The sequence below is a fragment of the Oreochromis aureus genome, linkage group 6 (genome assembly GCF_013358895.1).
Source record: "Oreochromis aureus strain Israel breed Guangdong linkage group 6, ZZ_aureus, whole genome shotgun sequence".
NCBI lineage: Eukaryota > Metazoa > Chordata > Actinopteri > Cichliformes > Cichlidae > Oreochromis > Oreochromis aureus.
Window position 1 is genome coordinate 21183058 of NC_052947.1, and position 21014 is coordinate 21204071.

Below are 21014 nucleotides of genomic sequence, written 5' to 3' on the forward strand. Positions count from 1 at the left end.
GCTACTCATTGAGCCAAACTGGTTCTCACATAACTGAAAAAGGTGAAAAAGCTGAAAATTCTGATAAAAACATGGCAGAAGTGGCTGACATTTAAAGTGCTGATAAGGAGTGAAAACGCATAGGCTTTCTGCTGAAAAGAGGCAACAACCTGTTTTCTGCTCGATTCACCAATCAGAGGCTACTGCCTCAGTGTCTGCTTCGTCATTGCTGTGTACTGTGTTTCTGCGTGGAGCGTTAACAAGAATCAGGGTCCATATTAGAAAAGCTGCTAAAATCATAAAACTTTGCAGAATTGTAATAAATTAGCAATATAAATTACAGGTCTGTGATAGTGTCGTTGTGTGAAAAAAAAAAGTGGACCAAGGTGGGATTGAACCCACGACCTTTGAGCTGTAAACCGTGTCATTACTGATTTACTGTAAGAGGAGCCCTAAGCAGTTTGAACCTGGCACTCCTGATCTCAAGGCGGCTACTCATCTCCCACTGAGGCAAACTCATTCTCCACAAGAGGTGGACAGACTGACCATTCTGCTGAAATGAGCAGAAGCTGCTGAGAGTGTGCTTTGATAAGGTGGGAAAGGCTGAGTGTGCAGAAGAGGTGAATCAGCAGAATTTCTGCTCAAAGGGTTTTCTGAAACAGCTGAGATTTGTGGTAATAACAGGTGAAAGGCTGAAAATTTTGCAGAAGAATTGAATAAGCAGAATTTGGGCTGAAAATAAGTGAAAATTCTGCTGAAAAGAGTTCAATCAGCAGAACTTCTGCTGAAAAGAGTTCTGCGAACTCTTTCAAATTCTACTGAAAAGAGGTTTTGCTGAAAACAGCAGAAAAAGCTGGATTTGTGCTGAAAGTGGTGAAAAAACTGAAATATTTTTACTGAAAAGGGGTGAAAAGCTGAAATTAATTAAAGTTTAACTGTTAACTGAAGAAATATTTGCCATAAGAGTATTGTTTGAACGGTACTCCCAGTCACGAGAGCGGATGCTCCTCTCACTGAGCTAAAACACAGGTCATCCCGGCCAAGAGGAAAATCAGTGGCGCCACTGATGATATGGCGAAATGGGCAAAAATATTGCAAAAATTCAATATCTCAAAAAGTATAAGTTATGAGCACCAAAAATTTTCAAAGTCATAGCAGGCATATGTTCCAGTACAAATACACGCTGATTTGTGCACAGAACATAAATACAATTGTACTGATTTAAATACTATGTTTCTTCATAAATTCTATCTTTTGACAAAAATTTTTGATAAAAGGTACTATTTCTGCTTTTTAGCAGAAATACTGTAATTAACATAAATACTGTGATTTGGGAATAACAGAAATATTAATTGGCACAAATACTATAATTTGGCACAAATACCGTATTTTGGAGAATCCATGATTTGGAACAAAATACTGATATAACAGAAATACACTATGATTGGGTACAAATACTATGATTGGACAGAAATACTATGTTCAGTACAAATGACAGGAATACTATGATTCGCGAAATACTGTGTTTCATAAGTACTATTTTTTGGTGCACTATTTCTGCCTTTGGCAAAAATGCTATAATTTGGCATAAATACTGATTTGGGGTAAATACTATGATTTGTCAGATATACTATATTCAACATATATATATAACATAGACGATATCACTTAGTTTTAATACTTTAACATAACAGAAAAGTATGATTTGACTAAAACCATGATTTGGCACAAAATTCATGATTTAGCAAAAATACTATGATTCAACAGAATTACTAAGATGTGTTAGAAATGCTTTGATTTGCTTGAAAGCTCTGTGATTGAGGTAATACTGACATGGGAGAAATATTGATACACATATATATATTCAGCACATATCTTTAACAAATGATTTAAAATACTATGACTCCATACAAATACAATGGTTTGGCACAAATACTATGATTTGCTATAAATACTATGATTTGGCGCATATACTATATTCAACAGATATGCTATCAAAACAGAACAGGCGATTCTACGACTTAGTAGTTATGCTATAACATAACAGAAATGTTATGATCTGGCACAAAGTACTGTGATTTAGTACAAGTACTACGAATTAGCATGAAATACTGTGACTTAGCAGTAATACCATAGCATAATAGATATAATATGATTACGCATGACATTCTATGTTTTCGCCAAATGCGACGATATGGCAGAAATACTATGGTATGGCACAAAATACTATGATTTGGTATAAATCACTGTGATTTGGCACATATACTACGTTCCTTAGCAGACTATAACATAACAGAGCGGATGGTCTGACCGGTAGTTATGCTATAACATAACAGAAAGTATTAACTGGGCACAAATACTATAATTTGGAACAAAATACCGTGTTTTGTCACAAATACCATGATTTGGCAAAAGCCACATGAGTTGGGCGCAAATACGATGATATAAGCACAAATACAATGGTTTGGCACAAATACTATGAGTTGCTATAAATACTATGATTTGGCACATATACTACATTCCTTGAATGTAATATAACAAACGGGCGTCGACTTAGTGGTTATGCTATAACAACAGAAATATTAATTAGGCACAAATACTATGGTGAAACAAAATACCATGTTTTGTCACAAATACAATGATATGGCAGAAATACTATGATTGGGTACAAATGCTATGATTTGGCGGAAAATGGTGCGTTTTACTCAACTTCTGAGATTTGACTGAAAATACTATGATTTGAAGAAATACTGTGACTCGTTACAAATCTGATGCCTTTGGCACAAATACTATGATGCTGAAGTACTATGATTTAGCACACAAATACCTATGATTTGGGCAGCAAAAGTACTGTGATGCAGTACAAAACTACTACGAGTGGTGAAATACTGTGCCTTAGTAGTAATACTATAAACATTACAGATATACATGATTTTGCAGACATAGTGCGTTGTTGCACAAATATTATCGATTTTATCCGAAATACTATGAAAGTGCAGTAATACTATGATTTTGAAGGAATACTACGAGTTTGGCAGAAATACTATGCCTTGGTAGTAATACTATAACTAACAGATATGCTATGAGTTTTGCAGACATGTATGTACTGCACGAAATACTACGATATGGGCTTGAAATACTATGTTTCAGCACAAAATACTATGATTTGGCGAAATACCTATGATTTAGTACAAAATCATGATTTGGTCCAAATACGATGATATGCTTGCAAAATACTATGATTGGGTACATACCTGGTTGTGAGAAATGCGTTTACTGCAACTTGTGAAGTTGATTGAAAATACTGTGTTAGAAGAAACACTATGACTCACATACAGATCTGACTTTTAACACAAATACATGATTTGGTACCAAATACTATGATTGGGCAGAATACTTATGATTGAGCAGTACTAAGATGTAATAAAGTGCTTTGATTTAGCAAGTACTATAATTGAGGTAATACTTTAACATAGAATATTGATACACATATACACAAATTAATACAAATCAATTACAAATACTATGATTTAGCAGAATACTATGTTTTAAAATAAATACTGTGTTTGGAGAAATTTCTGTTAAAGAGCACTATTTCTGCTTTTTAACTTGCAGAAATACTGTAATTTAGCATAAATAACTGATTTGGGATGAATACTATTGTTGGCAGATATGCTATATTCAGCACATATAACATAACAGAAATTCCTCCACCTAGTAGTAATACTATAACATAACAGAAATATTCTGATTGCTTTAAAAAGCATGAGTTGGCACAAATACCATGATTTAGCACAAATAGTGATTGACAGAAGTACTAAGATGTAGTAGAAGTACTTTGGTACTATGATTGAGAAGCAATGCCCAACATGGGAGAAATGATACACACACATACCTGAGGCTAAAGTGAACAGTGGCTGTTAAGAGTCTGGGCCTGGTATATCTAAGGTCAGTTAGATTAGCTGCCTGTAATCAGCCTTACACCGCAGACACAGGGTATGGTTTTCTTCAGTGCATTTCTATTGAAGATAGTTGACTTGTAATGCACCATAACTGAGTAGAGGTGCGAAAACTGCCTTGACTTGCCCTCAAACAACGCTTTCTAACTCTAAATCTATTTGGAGTATCGATATCATTCTTTCACCGTAAGAGACAGCAGGCTTTGGTGAACAGTCATGGAAATTTTCAGGTCTCTGTGGAAATCCAAAAAAAAGATATGACGAGAGAAAAAAGTTGTTCATTTCCAGAGTTTGAAATCTGAAGAAATCTGAGCGAAGGACCTAATTTCCTACCCTCAAACAAGTCTAACTCATTTCAGAACGGTAATAGGTGAGAAAAAATTCTTGAATTGTGAGCGTCAGGAGTGTCTGAAGATATACGGGACAAGCCTCATGTTTTAACTTCGCTTCGTTAAGGAGATATGACGATTCGAATATGCCTCTCATTACAGAAATCAAGCGATGATTTTGAACAAACTCTCCATTGACTTTCTATGGAGAGTTTTCCGACTTTGTGTTGGTCTGAGGAGATTTGCCAAAATTCTATAAATCTCACAACAATGATGGTGACATTTTCTGAAAGCCAGCAAAAATACCTACGTTTTGATGTATAATTTGTGGAAGTTGAGTGAAAATTGAGCAAGTAGCAAGAAGTTGTTCGGACATGAAGAGAAGACTGCGAAACCTACAGTGGCACACTGGAAGCCAAGTGCATAGCAACCATAACAACGCATGTATTTTGTGAAAATCACAAAATGAAAATCAAAACTTAAAGAGGGATAAGATGAAAACGGTAACAGATATGAAAAAGCTGAATCATTCATGAATAGCCCAATAATTTGTGAACATTTTAAAATTTGAATGGTTGTTCTAGGCGAAAGTATGAGAATGTAGTTAAGTTTCAAAAACAAGCAAGTTTTAGCAGAATTGTGGAAGTTTCCCATTCATTTCAATGGGACAAATTAAAGGAAAAAGCTTAATATTTTAAAAAGTATAATAGCATAAAATACCAAAAGTCATAGCCATCATTAGCAGAAATAGCAGAATAGTTTAAAATTTGAGCGGTGAAAATCGGCTGAAAATTGTTAAAGTAGTTAAGTGCCAAAAAAGCGTACAAAAAGTGGCAACTAGAATAATAAAGTATAAAGAATAAAGAGAAACAGGAACTCAATAGTGTGGATGCATAAAGCATCCACAATAACAATAAAGAATAAAAGCGAGGAATTTCAGAAGAAATTTTATGTGTGCCTATGCCGCTGCTATTCAGTGTAGTTTGCCATTCATACAGCTACAGAGAGCAAAACTCAGAAGAGCAGCCATTCTCCACCATGAACTATGGTAAAACAAACACGCTCACGCTTCACAGATAACAGCTTACAGTTTTGTGTAAAGATGAAGTTGCCATTACAGCCCCGATTTGCAGGCGCTGTGCACACAGGTTCATGAGCAGAAGTCCCATTGTACCACGGCAGATCCGACAATGTTTGCATGAACACGCTTTGAAGCATTACGTTATGGACCACTTTTCACACATGGTTGGTGTGCCCAAACAGCCGGCTGTAGCTTTTCAACTCACAGCCCGACACACACCCAAAAACAGCCGAGAGCACAGACTACGCCCGAGAGGCGTGATTGCAGGTGCCGCTCAGGTGGGTCCACCTCCCCTGCAGCGGCACTGCAGACCACGCCCCGCCACACACATCAAACACGTAAAATAAATATTTATGCACTTTTGCATTCACTTTTTGTTTTTTGTTATTTTTACACAGTGTTCTGAATGATGAACAATGGTCTACAGCCAATCTTGTGTATTATTATACAAACTTTGGTTGTAAGATTCAGATAACTATTTAATAAAAGCTAAATATTTTATATGAGAGTAAGAAAGAAAAGTATATCTTTGTGTCCACCTTTCTCTGTTAATGCCCTACCTGGCCCCCTGGCAAAAGCTTTGCTAGATCCGCCCCTGCACAGTTACCAGCTGTCAGCTACACAAAAAAAGGAGCTTGGTGTATATTTGTCTGTCAGAAACAGTTCATAACTTCCCTTCAACTCATTCATGTCACCTAAGGGTAAACCTGTTTCTCCATCACCAGTTCAGCTCTGATGATTCAGTAAGGACATCTCCTGATTTCATCTTCATGCTCCAGCAAACATCAGCTGATACTAGAAATTAAAATCAAAAGAATTCTAACAACAGCTGATCAAGCTTAAACGTGCTGCTGTTGTTTAGCGCGATAAACAAACAAGAGAGAAAAGCCGATCATTGATCAGTTTCATGACTGAAGTTTCAACAGGCGAGAGAATGACAGGGAGGCTGTCATAAAGTTCAACATCGGTAACATCGGTAACTTAGCCCCACACAGCTGTATACAAACTCCGTAGTGCTAGCTAGCACGCAGTGCGAGTTATTGTAAGTGATTGAAAAAGTCAGCACAGCGAAAATAAACTACACCTAAACTCGGTTTATATCTGACCCAAATAGAGTGCAGGTCATAACTTCTTACCTGAAATTCAGTTCACCTCACGCTCCTGCCTTCGCTTTCCCTGATCCACGATTGACCTCCGCGTTAGCAAACACGGTCGATCGGCGGTAGCCTCACCGCCTTGTATGTCTCGTTCGCGGCATGTCCTTTCTGTCACACACCGGTGGATAGCTGCCCTCTGTAGCTCCACCACCAAACAACTCAGTTATTTTTTTTCCACATCGACCAGCATCATCGGCCCATATAAGCGAAAAATAAGTCCAGCTAAGACACAGACCCTTGCCGAGCGATCGGGCGATTAAACAAATTTTAGCCACCTCACTATCAGCCAAGCCTGGGTGGTTTTTCACGAAGGGTCGCTAGCGCGCTAAGCTAGCGGCGCTAAGCTAGCGGCGCTAGCTAGCTAGCCAGCCAGCTATCAGCAACACGTAAGAGAGCTGTTGCTAAATAAACTACACCTAAACTCGGTTTATATCTGACCCAAATAGAGTGCAGGTCATAACGTCTTACCTGAAATTCAGTTCACCTCACGCTCATGCCTTCGCTTTTCCTCATCCACGATTGACCTCGCGTTAGCAAACAGCGGTCGATCCATGGTAGCCTCACCGCCTTGTATGTCTCGTTCGCGGCATGTCCTTTCTGTCACACACGGTGGATAGCTGCCCTCTGTTGTAGCTCCACCACCAAACAACTCAGTTATTTTTTTCCACATCGACCAGCATCATCGGCCCATATAAGCGAAAAATAAGTCCACCTAAGACACAGACCCTTGCCGAGCGATCGGGCGATTAAACAAATTTTAGCCACCTCACTATCAGCCAAGCCTGGGTGGTTTTTCACGAAGGCGCTAGCTAGCTAAGCTAGCGGCGCTAGCTAACTAACCGACTATCAGCAACACTTAAGAGAATTGTCGCTAATATGGGATGTCTTGATAAAATGAGCAGATATTTGAAGTTTACACACCTACATTCTCGCCTGAAAATATCTTAAAAGTGTATTTTGTGACCTAGAAACACGAATAAAAGACATATAAAAGCAGTGGTGTCCGCCATTGTTTGACTCGGTAGAGGCATGCTATGAATTGTGGGATATGTAGTTTTCACCAAGCATGGCACCCTTTAGGCCGTACTACTCCCGGTATACCACTAGAGAGAGCCAACACACCACAAATGAAGTCTGTTTCTATGGCGCCAAAAGCAGAATCTTTCTCAGGAGCCTAGAAATTGGCCTAAATTTGCACTAAAATCTAAATATTTCAAAAACTATAAAAGTTATAAACACCAAAAGTCACACCATACTAGCCCAGCTCCAGCCGCACAAAATGATGTAACATATGTACCCCTATTGTCAAAACTGTTTGGCAGAGGAGGCGGAAAATTTTCACTAAAATATTAATATTTAAAAACTATAATATTCATAAACACCAAAAGTCATAGCACACCATTCCAGATCCAGCCGCACAAAATGAGGTAACATATATGAAGCTTGTCTCAAAACTGCGGGTCGAGATACACTGCAAAATTTCAGGCGGAAAAAGGAAAATAATAACTAGAAAGCGAAAATTTCAGAAGAAATTTTATGTGTGCCTATGCCGCTGCTAATCAGTGTAGTTTGCCATTCATACGGCTACAGAGAGCAAAACTCAGCAGAGCAGCCATTCTCCACCATGAATTATGATAAAACAAACACCGCTCGCGCCTCACAGATGACAGCTTACAGTTTTGGGTAAAGATGAGGTGACTTCATTACAGCCCGATTTGCAGGCGCTGTGCACACAGGTTCATGAGCAGAAGTCCCATTGTACCACGGCAGACCCAACAATGTTTGCATGAACACGCTTTGAAGCATTATGTTATGGACCACTTTTCACACATGGTTGGTGTACCCACACAGGCAGCTGTAGCTTTTCAACTCATAGCCCAACACACACCCAAAAACAGCCAAGAGAGCACAGACTTTACACCCGTGGGTCCACCTCCCCTGCAGCGGCACTGCAGACCACGCCCGACACACACATCAAACACATAAAATAAATATATATGCACTTTTGCATTCACTTTTTTTTTTTTTGTTATTTTTACACAGTGTTCTGAATGATGAACAATGGTCTACAGCCAACCTTGTGTATTATTATACAAACTTTGGTTGTAAGATTCGGATAAGCATTTAATAAAAGCTAAATATTTTATATGAGAGTAAGAAAGAAAAGTATATCTTTATGTCCACCTTTCTCTGTTAATGCCCTACCTGGCCCCTGGCAAAAGCTTTGCTAGATCCGCCCCTGCACAGTTACCAGCTGTCAGCTACACAAAAAAAGGAGCTTGGTGTTTACAGGAGTGCAGAATTATTAGGCAAATGAGTATTTTGTCCACATCATCCTCTTCATGCATGTTGTCTTACTCCAAGCTGTATAGGCTCGAAAGCCTACTACCAATTAAGCATATTAGGTGATGTGCATCTCTGTAATGAGAAGGGTGTGGTCTAATGACATCAACACCCTATATCAGGTGTGCATAATTATTAGGCAACTTCCTCTCCTTTGGCAAAATGGGTCAAAAGAAGGACTTGACAGGCTCAGAAAAGTCAAAAATAGTGAGATATCTTGCAGAGGGATGCAGCAGTCTTAAAATTGCAAAGCTTCTGAAGCGTGATCATCGAACAATCAAGCGTTTCATTCAAAATAGTCAACAGGGTCGCAAGAAGCGTGTGGAAAAACCAAGGCGCAAAATAACTGCCCATGAACTGAGAAAAGTCAAGCGTGCAGCTGCCAAGATGCCACTTGCCACCAGTTTGGCCATATTTCAGAGCTGCAACATCACTGGGTGCCCAAAAGCACAAGGTGTGCAATACTCAGAGACATGGCCAAGGTAAGAAAGGCTGAAAGACGACCACCACTGAACAAGACACACAAGCTGAAACGTCAAGACTGGGCCAAGAAATATCTCAAGACTGATTTTTCTAAGGTTTTATGGACTGATGAAATGAGAGTGAGTCTTGATGGGCCAGATGGATGGGCCCGTGGCTGGATTGGTAAAGGGCAGAGAGCTCCAGTCCCACTCAGATGCCCGCAAGGTGGAGGTGGAGTACTGGTTTGGGCTGGTATCATCAAAGATGAGCTTGTGGGGCCTTTTCGGGTTGAGGATGGAGTCAAGCTCAACTCACAGTGCTACTGCCAGTTTCTGGAAGACACCTTCTTCAAGCAGTGGTACAGGAAGAAGTCTGCATCCTTCAAGAAAAACATGATTTTCATGCAGGACAATGCTCCATCACACGCAGCGTCCAAGTACTCCACAGCGTGGCTGGCAAGAAAAGGGTATAAAAGAAGAAAAACTAATGACATGGCCTCCTTGTTCACCTGATCTGAACCCATTGAGAACCTGTGGTCCATCATCAAATGTGAGATTTACAAGGAGGGAAAACAATACACCCTCTGAACAGTGTCTGGGAGGCTGTGGTTGCTGCTGCACGCAATGTTGATGGTGAACAGATCAAAACACTGACAGAATCCATGGATGGCAGGCTTTTGAGTGTCCTTGCAAAGAAAGGTGGCTATATTGGTCGCTGATTTGCTTTGGTTTTGTTTTTGAATGTCAGAAATGTATATTTGTGAATGTGGAGATGTTATATTGGTTTCACTGGTAAAAATAAATAATTGAAATGGGTATATATTTGTTTTTTGTTAAGTTGCCTAATAATTATGCACAGTAATAGTCACCTGCACACACAGATATCCCCCTAAAATAGCTAAAACTAAAAACTACTTCAAAAACTTTCAGCTTTGATATTAATGAGTTTTTGGGTTCATTTAGAACATGGTTGTTGTTCAATAATAAAATTATTCCTCAAAAATACAACTTGCCTAATAATTCTGCACTCCCTGTATTTGTCTGTCAAAAATAGTTCATAACTTCCTTCAACTTATTCATGTCACCTAAAGAGTAAACCTGTTTCTCCATCACCAGTTCAGCTCTGATGATTCAGTAAGGACATCTGCCGTTTTTACAGCTGTAGCTCCAGCAAACATCAGCTGATACCAGAAATTAAAAGCAAATGAATTTTAACAACAGCTGATCAAGCTTAAACGTGCTGCTGTTGTTTTGCGCGATAAACAAACAAGAGAGAAACGCCGATCATTGATCAGTTTCATGACTGAAGTTTCAACAGGCGAGAGAATGACAGGGGAGGCTGTCATAAAGTTCAACATGCGCACACAGCTGTATAGAAACTCCGTCGTGCTAGCTAGAACGCAGATACGAGTTATTGTAAGTGATTGAAAAAGTCAGCACAACGAAAATAAACTACACCTAAACTCGGTTTATATCTGACCGAAATAGAGTGCAGTTCATAACTTCTTACCTGAAATTCAGTTCACCTCACGCTCCTGCCTTCGCTTTCCCTGATCCATGATTGACCACCGCGTTAGCAATCGCCTGCCCGGCCTCGTATGTCTCGTTGGCGGCATGTCCTTTCTGTCACACACCGGTGGATAGCTGCCCTCTGTTGTAACTCCACCACCAAACAACTCAGTTATTTTTTCCACATCGACCAGCATCATCGGCCCATATAAACGAAAAATAAGTCCAGCTAAGACACAGACCCTTGCCGAGCGATCAGGCGATTAAACAAATTTTAGCCACCTCACTATCAGCCAAGCCTGGGTGGTTTTTCACGAAGGGTCGCTAGCCGCGCTAGCTAGCTAAGCTAGCGGCGCTAGCTAGCTAGCCAGCCGGCTATCAGCAACACGTAAGAGAACTGTTGCTAAATAAACTACACCTAAACTCGGTTTATATCTGACCCAAATAGAGTGCAGGTCATAACTTCTTACCTGAAATTCAGTTCACCTCACGCTCCTGCCTTCGCTTTCCCTGATCCACGATTGACCTCCGCGTTAGCAAACACCGGTCGCCTGCCTCGTATGTCTCATTCGCGGCATATCCTTTCTGTCATACACCGGTGGATAGCTGCCCACTGTTGTAGCTCCGCGTTATAGCACCACCAAACAACTCAGTTATTTTTTCCACATCCAGCTGTAACTCCGATTCTATGCGAGCATTTGCGAGAGACCGGGGAGGTGAAACGACAGAGAGAGTCCTCGCTATCCATTTGCAGCCAAAGCGCGGCAGCTAGCTAGGTAGGTAGCCGGCTAGCTGTCAGGCAGGACCGACGTAGTCAGAGCACTGTCGCTAAATATGGGATGTCTTGATAAAACAAGCAGATATTTGAAGTTTACACACCTACATTCTCGCCTGAAAATATCTTAAAAGCTTATTTTGTGACCTAGAAACAAGAATAAAAGACATATAAAACGAAGTGGTGGCCGCCATTGTTCACTCTGTAGAGGCGTGCTATGAATTGTGGGATATTGAGTTTTCCACCAAGCATTACCGTAACTTTTGAATGATTTGCGCAACCTTAAAAATTCCAATGGCTCCTAAAAGCAGCGACGCTGTGCGCACCGTTGAAATTGTCATCATTACGGTAATCCAAACAAGGGTACACAGGCTGTACCACCCGGCATACCACTAGAGAGAGCCAACACACCACAAATGAAGTCTGTTTATTTGGCGCCAAAAGATGAATTGGCCTAAATTTGCACTAAAATATTAATATTTAAAAAACTATAAAAGTCATGAACACCAAAAGTCATGACATAATAGTCCAGCTCCAGCCGCACAAAATGATCTAACATATGTAACCCTAATGTCAAAACTGTTCGGCAGAGGAGCGCGGGAAAATTTTCACTAAAATATTAATATTTAAAAACTATAAAATTCATAAACACCAAAAGTCATAGCACACCATTCCAGATCCGCCGCACAAAATGAGGTAACATATATGAAGCTTTTCTCAAAACTGCGGGCGAGATTAGCTGCAAAATTTCAGGCGGAAAAAGGAAAATAATAATAAGAATAATAAATCCGAGGAATAGTAATATGTGTGCCTCTTGTCATAGGCACACATAATAATAATAATAAGAATAATAAATCCGAGGAATAGTAATATGTGTGCCTCTTGGCATAGGCACACATAATAAGAATAATAAATCCGACGAATAGTAATATGTGTGCCTCTTTCCATAGGCACACATAATAAATCCGACGAATAGTAATATGTGTGCCTCTTGTCATAGGCACACATAATAATGTGATATTTATTATCTCCCTCTATCGTTCCCTATATGTGTATATTTTGTCATTACAATGGAAGTGAGAAACAGTTTTAAATAGCTTTATATAGCATTATTAACTCTTTGACCTTCATATCTAGTCAGTCTATTGACCTTGAAGGAGAGGTCAAAGGTCAAATGTGACATGAAATTTTAAATTCTTACCAATAAATCCTTAAGTTGACTTTTGGTAGCTTACATCTTGGTGGATGTAAGTTACCAAAACGTAAAATCAGAAGTCTCCAGTCATAACACTGGCTACATAAACTGACCATTTGGTTCAGACAGGAAATATTGGGCGTGCTTTTTTGTTCATTACAACATCAGTAATTACTCTCTGAACGTTCACAGTGCAGTTGATAGCTGTGCTGTGGTCTGTTATTTCCTGCAAAACTTAAAAAACCATAAAAGTAAAATATGTGATTTTTGGAAGAAATCTGGAAGACATTTATTCACATAAAAAAGGACATTTCTCTTTCTCTCAACCCGTTTACCCCCAATCACTCTCTCCAGATGGTACTGTTAGGTTGGTTGGGGGAGCTGGCAGCCACGAGGGACGTCTAGAAATCTTCTACCGTGGTCAGTGGGGAACGGTGTGTGACGACGGCTGGACAAACTCAAACACACAAGTGGTATGCAGACAGCTTGGCTACAGGTAATGTGAAGTATTTCCCACCCGTTCATGCACCTTTATATTCATTCCAATTCATTACTCATAAATAACTTAAACATGTTAGTTTGATTGTGGATGTGTGTTTGCATGTGCAGGTTGGGAGAGACTCTCTCTACTGGAGGGCCAGACACCCCAGTGCCACGCTTCGGGGTGGGGTTAGGTCCTATTCTGTTGGATGATGTGAGCTGCACGGGGAAAGAACCTAGCTTATTGCTGTGCAACAGGAGGGAGTGGCTCCGACATGACTGCACACACCAGGAAGATGTTACCATTGCATGCAGCCCTGAGCACAATGGAGAGGGTCTTCCAACCAGTAAGAGAGTACATTAAAAGGTTATATATAATGGGAGAGATGCATGGTTATGTATGTGGTTATGTTTACTATTATACTGTAACCTGTATGTATATATACAGATTTCTTTGAAGCATAGTGCTACTTGTGCTACTTAAAACTTTAGACTGGGTTTTTATAACAACAAAGGAAATATTGGGCGTGCAGGCATGCATAATCTCTAAATCGTTCTGGACAGTGTTTTAGGAAAAGTGGTTGGTATGCAGACATTTACATTCATACTGTTTTTTCAGAAATATCATTGAGGGTTCATGGTTAGTCATTAGAAAGAAATGTATTTTCACATACACTTAATGATATTTTCTCCAGTTTTACTGATTTTAGTCCATGTTAAGAGTTTCAGTGTTGCTGATCAGTTGATTTTGTTTTCCCCCCTCTCGTGTTTGGTTCGCCTTCGCCCAGTAGGAATCACCTCATTGCATATATGGGATGCCCCAGGAGTCAGTCAACCTGTTATACTTTCCAAGAAATGAATTTAGTTTCCATTCTTAAGTAGAATCTCCAAGATGAGTTTTTTATTTTTTAAATGTCTGCATACATGAAGGTTAACACCGCCTACACTTACACGCCTAAAGTGGTCTATGTACTAACAAGTAAAGCATACCATAATGTTCAGCTCCTATTTATAGACATTTGTAAATATAATTTGGAAAAAGCCTTGTCACTCGTGCTGGTCAGGTAATTGGATCTATTACAGCTGAAAGATAAACATAAAAGATAATAAATCGGGTCTGGATGCGCCACACATTCAAAATTTCCTTAGACTGTTACACAACAGACATTGCTCCATTTCAAATACCAACAGCTCATTGTCAGAGTTTTCCATTGTTGTTGTTTGTTCAAAAAGAAAGTTCAGAAGGCACAATGCAGAGCTCCAGTGCAGTTCCATATTTAGTATAATTCTTTTTGTTTTACATAAATATATTTGAAATTGCTGTTACTACAATATAACTTAATATCTGTCAGGTCCACTTCATCTGAAATCTGTTTCTGAAACATCTGCCACAACCTGCAGGCAATTAAAGCTCATCGTGCGTAGAAGAACAAAGCCAACCTTTTCCAAGAGACAGAGAGAGAGAGGAGGATATAAGCCATGCTAACTCGAGTAAGCACAGCTGTCAGTTGGTTTTTACAGCCTTAATAACTTGACATCATGGTAAAGTCATCATGATCAAATGACTCCACTACAGACCTTTACCTACACGTTCTGATGGTAAAATCATTTCTGCCAGGCACCAGTGGGCATGTATGGCCGACCTATCGCATAACACAAGATCTATGTCTGTGGCTTCCAGACAGCGATAAAGTTCTGCAGGGTCAGAGATGCTGGAGGGTAAAGCTCCATACATCTCTGCCCTTAGGCTCAGGTGGCTCAGGTTTCAGATCATTCTGCAAATGTCACATGTAAAAGTCTAATAAGTCTGGCCAATGACACAGAAAACACTGTGATTTTTACATCCTGACTGAGGACAGGTTTGAAGTTTGTATAGAGAGAGCACATACAACATGAAGTGGCTGTTTAATTTGGTGGGTTTAGATGGCTTACATTGTTTGGCAATAGCCTGAGAGACGCTCTTACCCCGCAAACATGCAACTCAAGAATTCTGTTATTACTGTGGAGCATTTGTATGCGCGTCTGATTATATGTTTGTGTTTGAGTGTTTACATGTGTGAGCAAAGCCCTACTTCATCCCTCGGCATGCCGAAGACAGATCAGGCTGTGTTGTTTTTGGAAAAGGGAAAAAAGTAACCAGGCAGGCAGGATAAACCAGGCACTCAGCCTTTCACTTTAACTCTCTGTTGTGATAGATCATCACATTAAGGCCGTGTCAGAGCAGTAATGTAGTGTGTGTGCGTATGTTTACTTTTATTACTCATGCTGAGGGGATATAAATATGGCTCCACATAGTCACATTGAGAAGACCTTCCCTCCTGAACAAAACTCACTGATGTAAATCATTAAAATCTAAAGCCTTTTATTTTAATGCTGGCACTTGATACAGGTTATGATTATGACCGGGGTAAGTCTGAAGAAAATTATATAGGTAATGTTCACTAGTTGATTAAACACAATTCTATGTGTGTGTGTGTGTGTGTGTGTGTGTTAAGACAGGAAAAACTGTTTGTGTTTCTAAGGATGGACAAGCATTTCCTTGATTGCCAACGCCAACTAAGATGTAAACATTCCCACAATTAACTCTCCCTACCCTAAAACTCACCCTTCTAAATTTCCTATGTCCCAAAAGCACAGTCATTAAGAAAATTCTGGCATTTCATTTAATGCGATGGAGCCAGAATAATTTTATACCGAGGTTCCCTGCTTAGGAATGTTTAGACTACAAAACAGACGAAAAATGATATCTCTGAAATGATCTTTTAGAGAAACAAAGAAAGAAGCAAAGAAAGAAAATTCCATGAGAAAATCTTTCTTCTTTCTATCTAGGTATGTGGATTCAGTGGCAAAACAAAAAAAATCAGATTTAGCTGAAACGTAGAAAGAATGTAAACTGATCCTGAAAATGTCTACAGATGGGAAAGACATTAGTATACACTTAAATCTGTTTGGTGTGTGTGTGTGTGTGTGTGTGTGTGTGTGTGTGTGTGTGTGTGTGTGTGTGTGTGTGTGTGTGTGTGTGTGCATATTTGGGTATCAGTATGCTCACAACTATTAGATCAATGTAGAGCTTATACTGTTTTGATTGACGGTGTAAGTGAACAACACTTGAAAGAAAGAAAGAACAAGAGAAAGTGTGTGCGTGTGAAAAAATGAGATGACAGCCAATAAGGATAAACAATCTTATATTGACACACACACACACACACACTGTGTTTGTGTGTAAGAAAATAGATAGGTGTTCCAGCTCCTTCATTTGTAGAGGACATGTACACACATGCTTCCATTCAATAGACATATCAGGTTTGTTAGAGGAATGTGTGCTTCTTTGAACATTTCAAGACTCTGGGTTTTAGACATCTTCAATCAACTGAGCCAGCATGTGATCTTTATGCACTGTCAGCCTAAACGGGTGTGTGTGTGTATGTGCTCTTCAGGTGTACCAGTAAGACTAGTGGGAGGAGAGAGCCCTAGGGAAGGGCGTGTCGAGCTCTATCTGTCCGGTCAGTGGGGCACTGTCTGTGATGATGGATGGACCGATCATGATGCTGAGGTGGTGTGCAGGCAGTTGGGATATAGGTATGTAAGTTTATGCATATGGGAAAACCTGGAATTGGCTAATTTCACATACACACACACACACACACACACGGCATTGATTCATTAGCTAATTACGTCGCAGCTCCACTAACTGCTTAAAAAGAAAAAACTGCAAGCACTTTTGGACAGGATCTGGACAGAGGTACTGTGAAGTGTTTGAGAAAAGCTTAGCTGTAAGTTGTAGAACTGCAACGTGATCTCCCCGTACATTATATACTCACTTAAGTGAATCCAGACTGAATCTACTCGGTTTGCAAAATCCATCACCCCCCGTCATTCATCTCTTCATATCTGTTTCCACGTTTCCACTTCACACTTCATCACACGTCTGAAATGCTCAAGTTTATTTACAGTAAAAAAAAAGCTACAGTAGATTATAAATCATAAAAAACAACTGTGCTTCACTATTTATTAATTTTCTTTCTTTGATTGTAGTTGTTAAAATGTTTTAGTATGAGCTTTTCTTGATGAACTTTCTGTAACCTTTACAAAAATAAACATTTGATTTAACACGCAGGCTAATGATGCAAAAGTCACGTTTGAAGTATCGGATATGTTTCCAGGCACTGAAAAGCCTGTCCCGAGGCCTCTTTTTTATTTTCTTCTGAGACGCCTTTTTGTTTTCAAGAACAATGACAATGAGATGACAAGGGAAAACTTCACTATAACAAACTGTCTTATTTCCTTTCTCATCACTCCTCAGCAAAGCATACTCATGCCTTAGTCACCAAGTTTTCTGTGACACATCTGTTCGCAGATGAAAGCCACATCTGGAATGCATAAGTGTTAGAGAGTTGATGGAAGTGTGTTAAAGGCATGTAAAGCCATTTTGAAATTATTATTATGTCTCATACAGGGTGTGGTGAATGGTCTGCAAGGGTTGCAGGTTGCTCTGGTGGTGATAAAAATATACACATGTATGTATATATACAGAATACCCTTCCTCTCTGTCTATGGCAGCTGGGATAGGCTCCAACCTCCAATGACCCCCAATTGGATAAGGAGAAAAGATGGATGGATGGATGGATGGATGGATGGATGGATGTTTTTTTCCCACAGCTTTTTCATGCTCAATTGTGGAGGCATTTTGGCAGAGACATGGCTCTTGTCAACAACTCTACTTACCTTTGCAGAATACGCGCTCACAAAGATTGTCTTAATATCAAGAACTTATCCAACAGAATAAACTGAGAAAAAAATGGTCTTTAGATATTAATCGAAGCGCATGAAATATGATGTCTGAGAAAACACTTGGCCCTCCTTTCCAACTTCAGTGGTTTATATCCAGAGTAGGTCTCTCTTTTTTTTTTTTTTTTTTACTGTTATTGTACATTAACTGCAGGTTGCCTCAGAGACACACCAAGCCAGCATGATGTCAGTCTTTAGGCGTAGCTCCAAGCAACTCAGAGGGTCACTTTCTACATGCTGAGCATTGTCTAGGGAGCTGTTGAACACACAGATACAACATTAGATGAGTAAGTAAGAGACACGAGGTTCCCAGTGGATAACGAGACCTGTCACCCAACAGATTCCAGGGATGCAACATAAGACCCTCTCTTTCTGTTATCTTTCAGTCTTGATTAAATTCACAGTTACAGCCTGTACCTACACGAGTTCATCCTACAGGCCAGTTTGCGTTAGTTGTTTGCTAATTTAAGTCAGGAATCAGATAATGGTACAAAGTTTTGTTATCCTTAGTCAACCCGGTTTGCGTCACAGTCTGAGAATGTCAAATGTTAACATCTAAACCATTTTGTTGTCACCGCCTACACTTATGCACCTAAACTGGTCTATGTAGCAACAAGTAAAGCATACCATAATGTTCAACTCTTCTTTATAGACATTTGTAAATGGAATTTGGAAAAAGCCTTGTCACTCGTGTCAGTCGGATCTGTTACAGCTGAAAGATCAACATAAAAGGTAATAAATCGGGTCTGGATGCGCCACACATTCAAAATTTCCTTAGAATATTACACAACAAACATTGCTCCATTTCAAATACCAACAAAAGCTCATTGTCAGAGTTTTCCATTGCTGCTGCTTATGCAAAAACAAAGTTCAGAAAATGCAATGCAGAGCTCCAGTGTAGTTCTATATTTAGTATAATTATTTTGTTTTACATAAATATATTTGAAATTGCTGTTACTACAATATAACTTAATATCTGTCAGGTCCACTGATGGTGACCACTAACTCTTCTTTAGAACAACCATCAGATCTCCCAAGTCATCTAAATATTTTTACTAAGACCTATTTTTTCCCTTCATTTGTGTTACAGATTTTTTTCTTTTCCCTATGATCATAAACATGTGTTTCTCAGTATGTGCTACTTTTTGGAGAGTTCAGCCTGTTTTCGTGTTTGTTTTCTATAATTGAGAAAGCGATGTATTAAATTGTTTATACGTCTGTCCTCTCAAGTGGCGTGGCAAAGGCCCGCGTGATGGCATACTTCGGTGAAGGGACAGGCCCCATCCACGTGGACAACGTGAAGTGCACTGGTGAAGAGCTTTCGTTAGCTGATTGTATCAAACAGGTTCCAGGAACGCACAACTGCCGCCACAGTGAGGACGCCGGGGTCATATGCGACTACGGAGCTCCTCAGCCCAGCTATAAGGAGGTGAAAGGTCAGTCAGTTAGTCAGGACCTGCTTTTCACTTTTCACTATGAAAATAAATAGAGCTGCTATTATTCATCTGGAAGCTATACCATGTTTAGCAAACACTTCCAAAATGTTATATAAACCGGAAAACTCAAAAGATATAAATGGCTGAAGAAAGGACCAGCATTAAGTTGGAGCAGAAAGTGTGGGACTTCAATGACTGTGCGTATCCAGATGGTAAAATGGAGAGTTTTACAGTATTATTGCTTCATCCTGTCAGCGACACATTGGGGCAGACGCACACAATGCTCTCCATTACCTGCACATGTTCTGATGCTACCATTTCTCACATAACCAGTGCAGGACTGTGTTTTGGTTCGTTTTGCATGTAGTTTTGGACATCACATAGACACAAACGATGAAAGGGATCTCTTTATTTATTTATTAATTGAATTCAGGTTCATATAGGAAAGTAGGAAAAGAATTATTATGCTTTTGACCAGACTAAACATTTAATAAGACCAACACTGGAGCTGAGATGTATGGTTTAGCAATCATCACCCTCCCACAGACTCTCAAATATACACAACCACTGGTCCCTCTTTTGTCTCTGTCAGATCCTGTGGACTCAATTTGCGGTCTGCGGCTCATACACACTCGCCAGCGGCGAATCATAGGAGGAGAAAACTCTCTGAGGTAAGTTGGCAGGGAGAGCGGGGATTAATAACAGCATGGAAAAATCCTGTCAGAGATATAGAATAAAGAATAATGGCCACATTTTCAAGCAAACTTTAGATAGAAAACAGCTGATCTGAAGCTATAGGCAAAGAAAACCGTGTGTGCAGACAAACATCAAGATACACTGTGTGGGGACGCAAGTTTTAAAACAAAGCATGTCATACACTGCTGTGAAAAAGTACTGAGCCACCCCTTATTTCATTTTATTTAGCTGAGAAAATGGGAAATCCAAAGCTCTTCTTTGGATGTCGGCTGCCTTTTGGTTCTATACTCTATTGAGATGATCCCACACTGCTTCATTAATGGTGAACGTCCTGCACTTGTCCAGTTTTCTCAAATTGTTTAAGAGCACACACCATGCCACGATGTGCGATGTTTTTAGCCAATAGTTCTTTGGGAATCACCTTGTTGTTGTTGTAAAAATACAATTTTACCTTTAAGTATTACAAATTATGTGTTTATTTCCTGTTTCTGTCACAAGTTGTTAGTAAGAAAGTGCCTAAAGACACAATTTTAAATTGTTTGACTGTTTCCTTTGTAGGGGTGGCTGGCCATGGCAGGCTGCCATCCGTTTGCGAGGATCTCGAGTAGATGGGAGGTTGGTCTGCGGAGCAACTCTCATTGACACCTGTTGGGTCCTCACTTCGGCACACTGCTTCAAAAGGTCAAAAACACACATCCGCTAATCAGACAAATACACTGAATTTTTTTCATATCGCACATATTCAACTGTTGAAGTGGAAATGTGGAGTGTGCTTACACATATATTTTGCTAAGTCTTAAAGGTGTTTTGCATGAATTAGCATATT

General features: G+C 39.6%; 1 protein-coding gene across 1 annotated transcript in view; it reads left to right on the forward strand.

The window, feature by feature from the left end:
- prss12 (serine protease 12) overlaps nt 1-21014 on the forward strand; it is a 28963-nt gene that overhangs the window by 1519 nt on the left and 6430 nt on the right. The window contains exons 3-8 of the mRNA XM_039613490.1: nt 13095-13284; nt 13398-13615; nt 16706-16847; nt 19287-19492; nt 20085-20163; nt 20747-20869. Of these exons, the coding sequence (XP_039469424.1) occupies nt 13095-13284; nt 13398-13615; nt 16706-16847; nt 19287-19492; nt 20085-20163; nt 20747-20869 (958 nt within the window). The remainder of the gene's footprint in view (nt 1-13094; nt 13285-13397; nt 13616-16705; nt 16848-19286; nt 19493-20084; nt 20164-20746; nt 20870-21014) is intronic.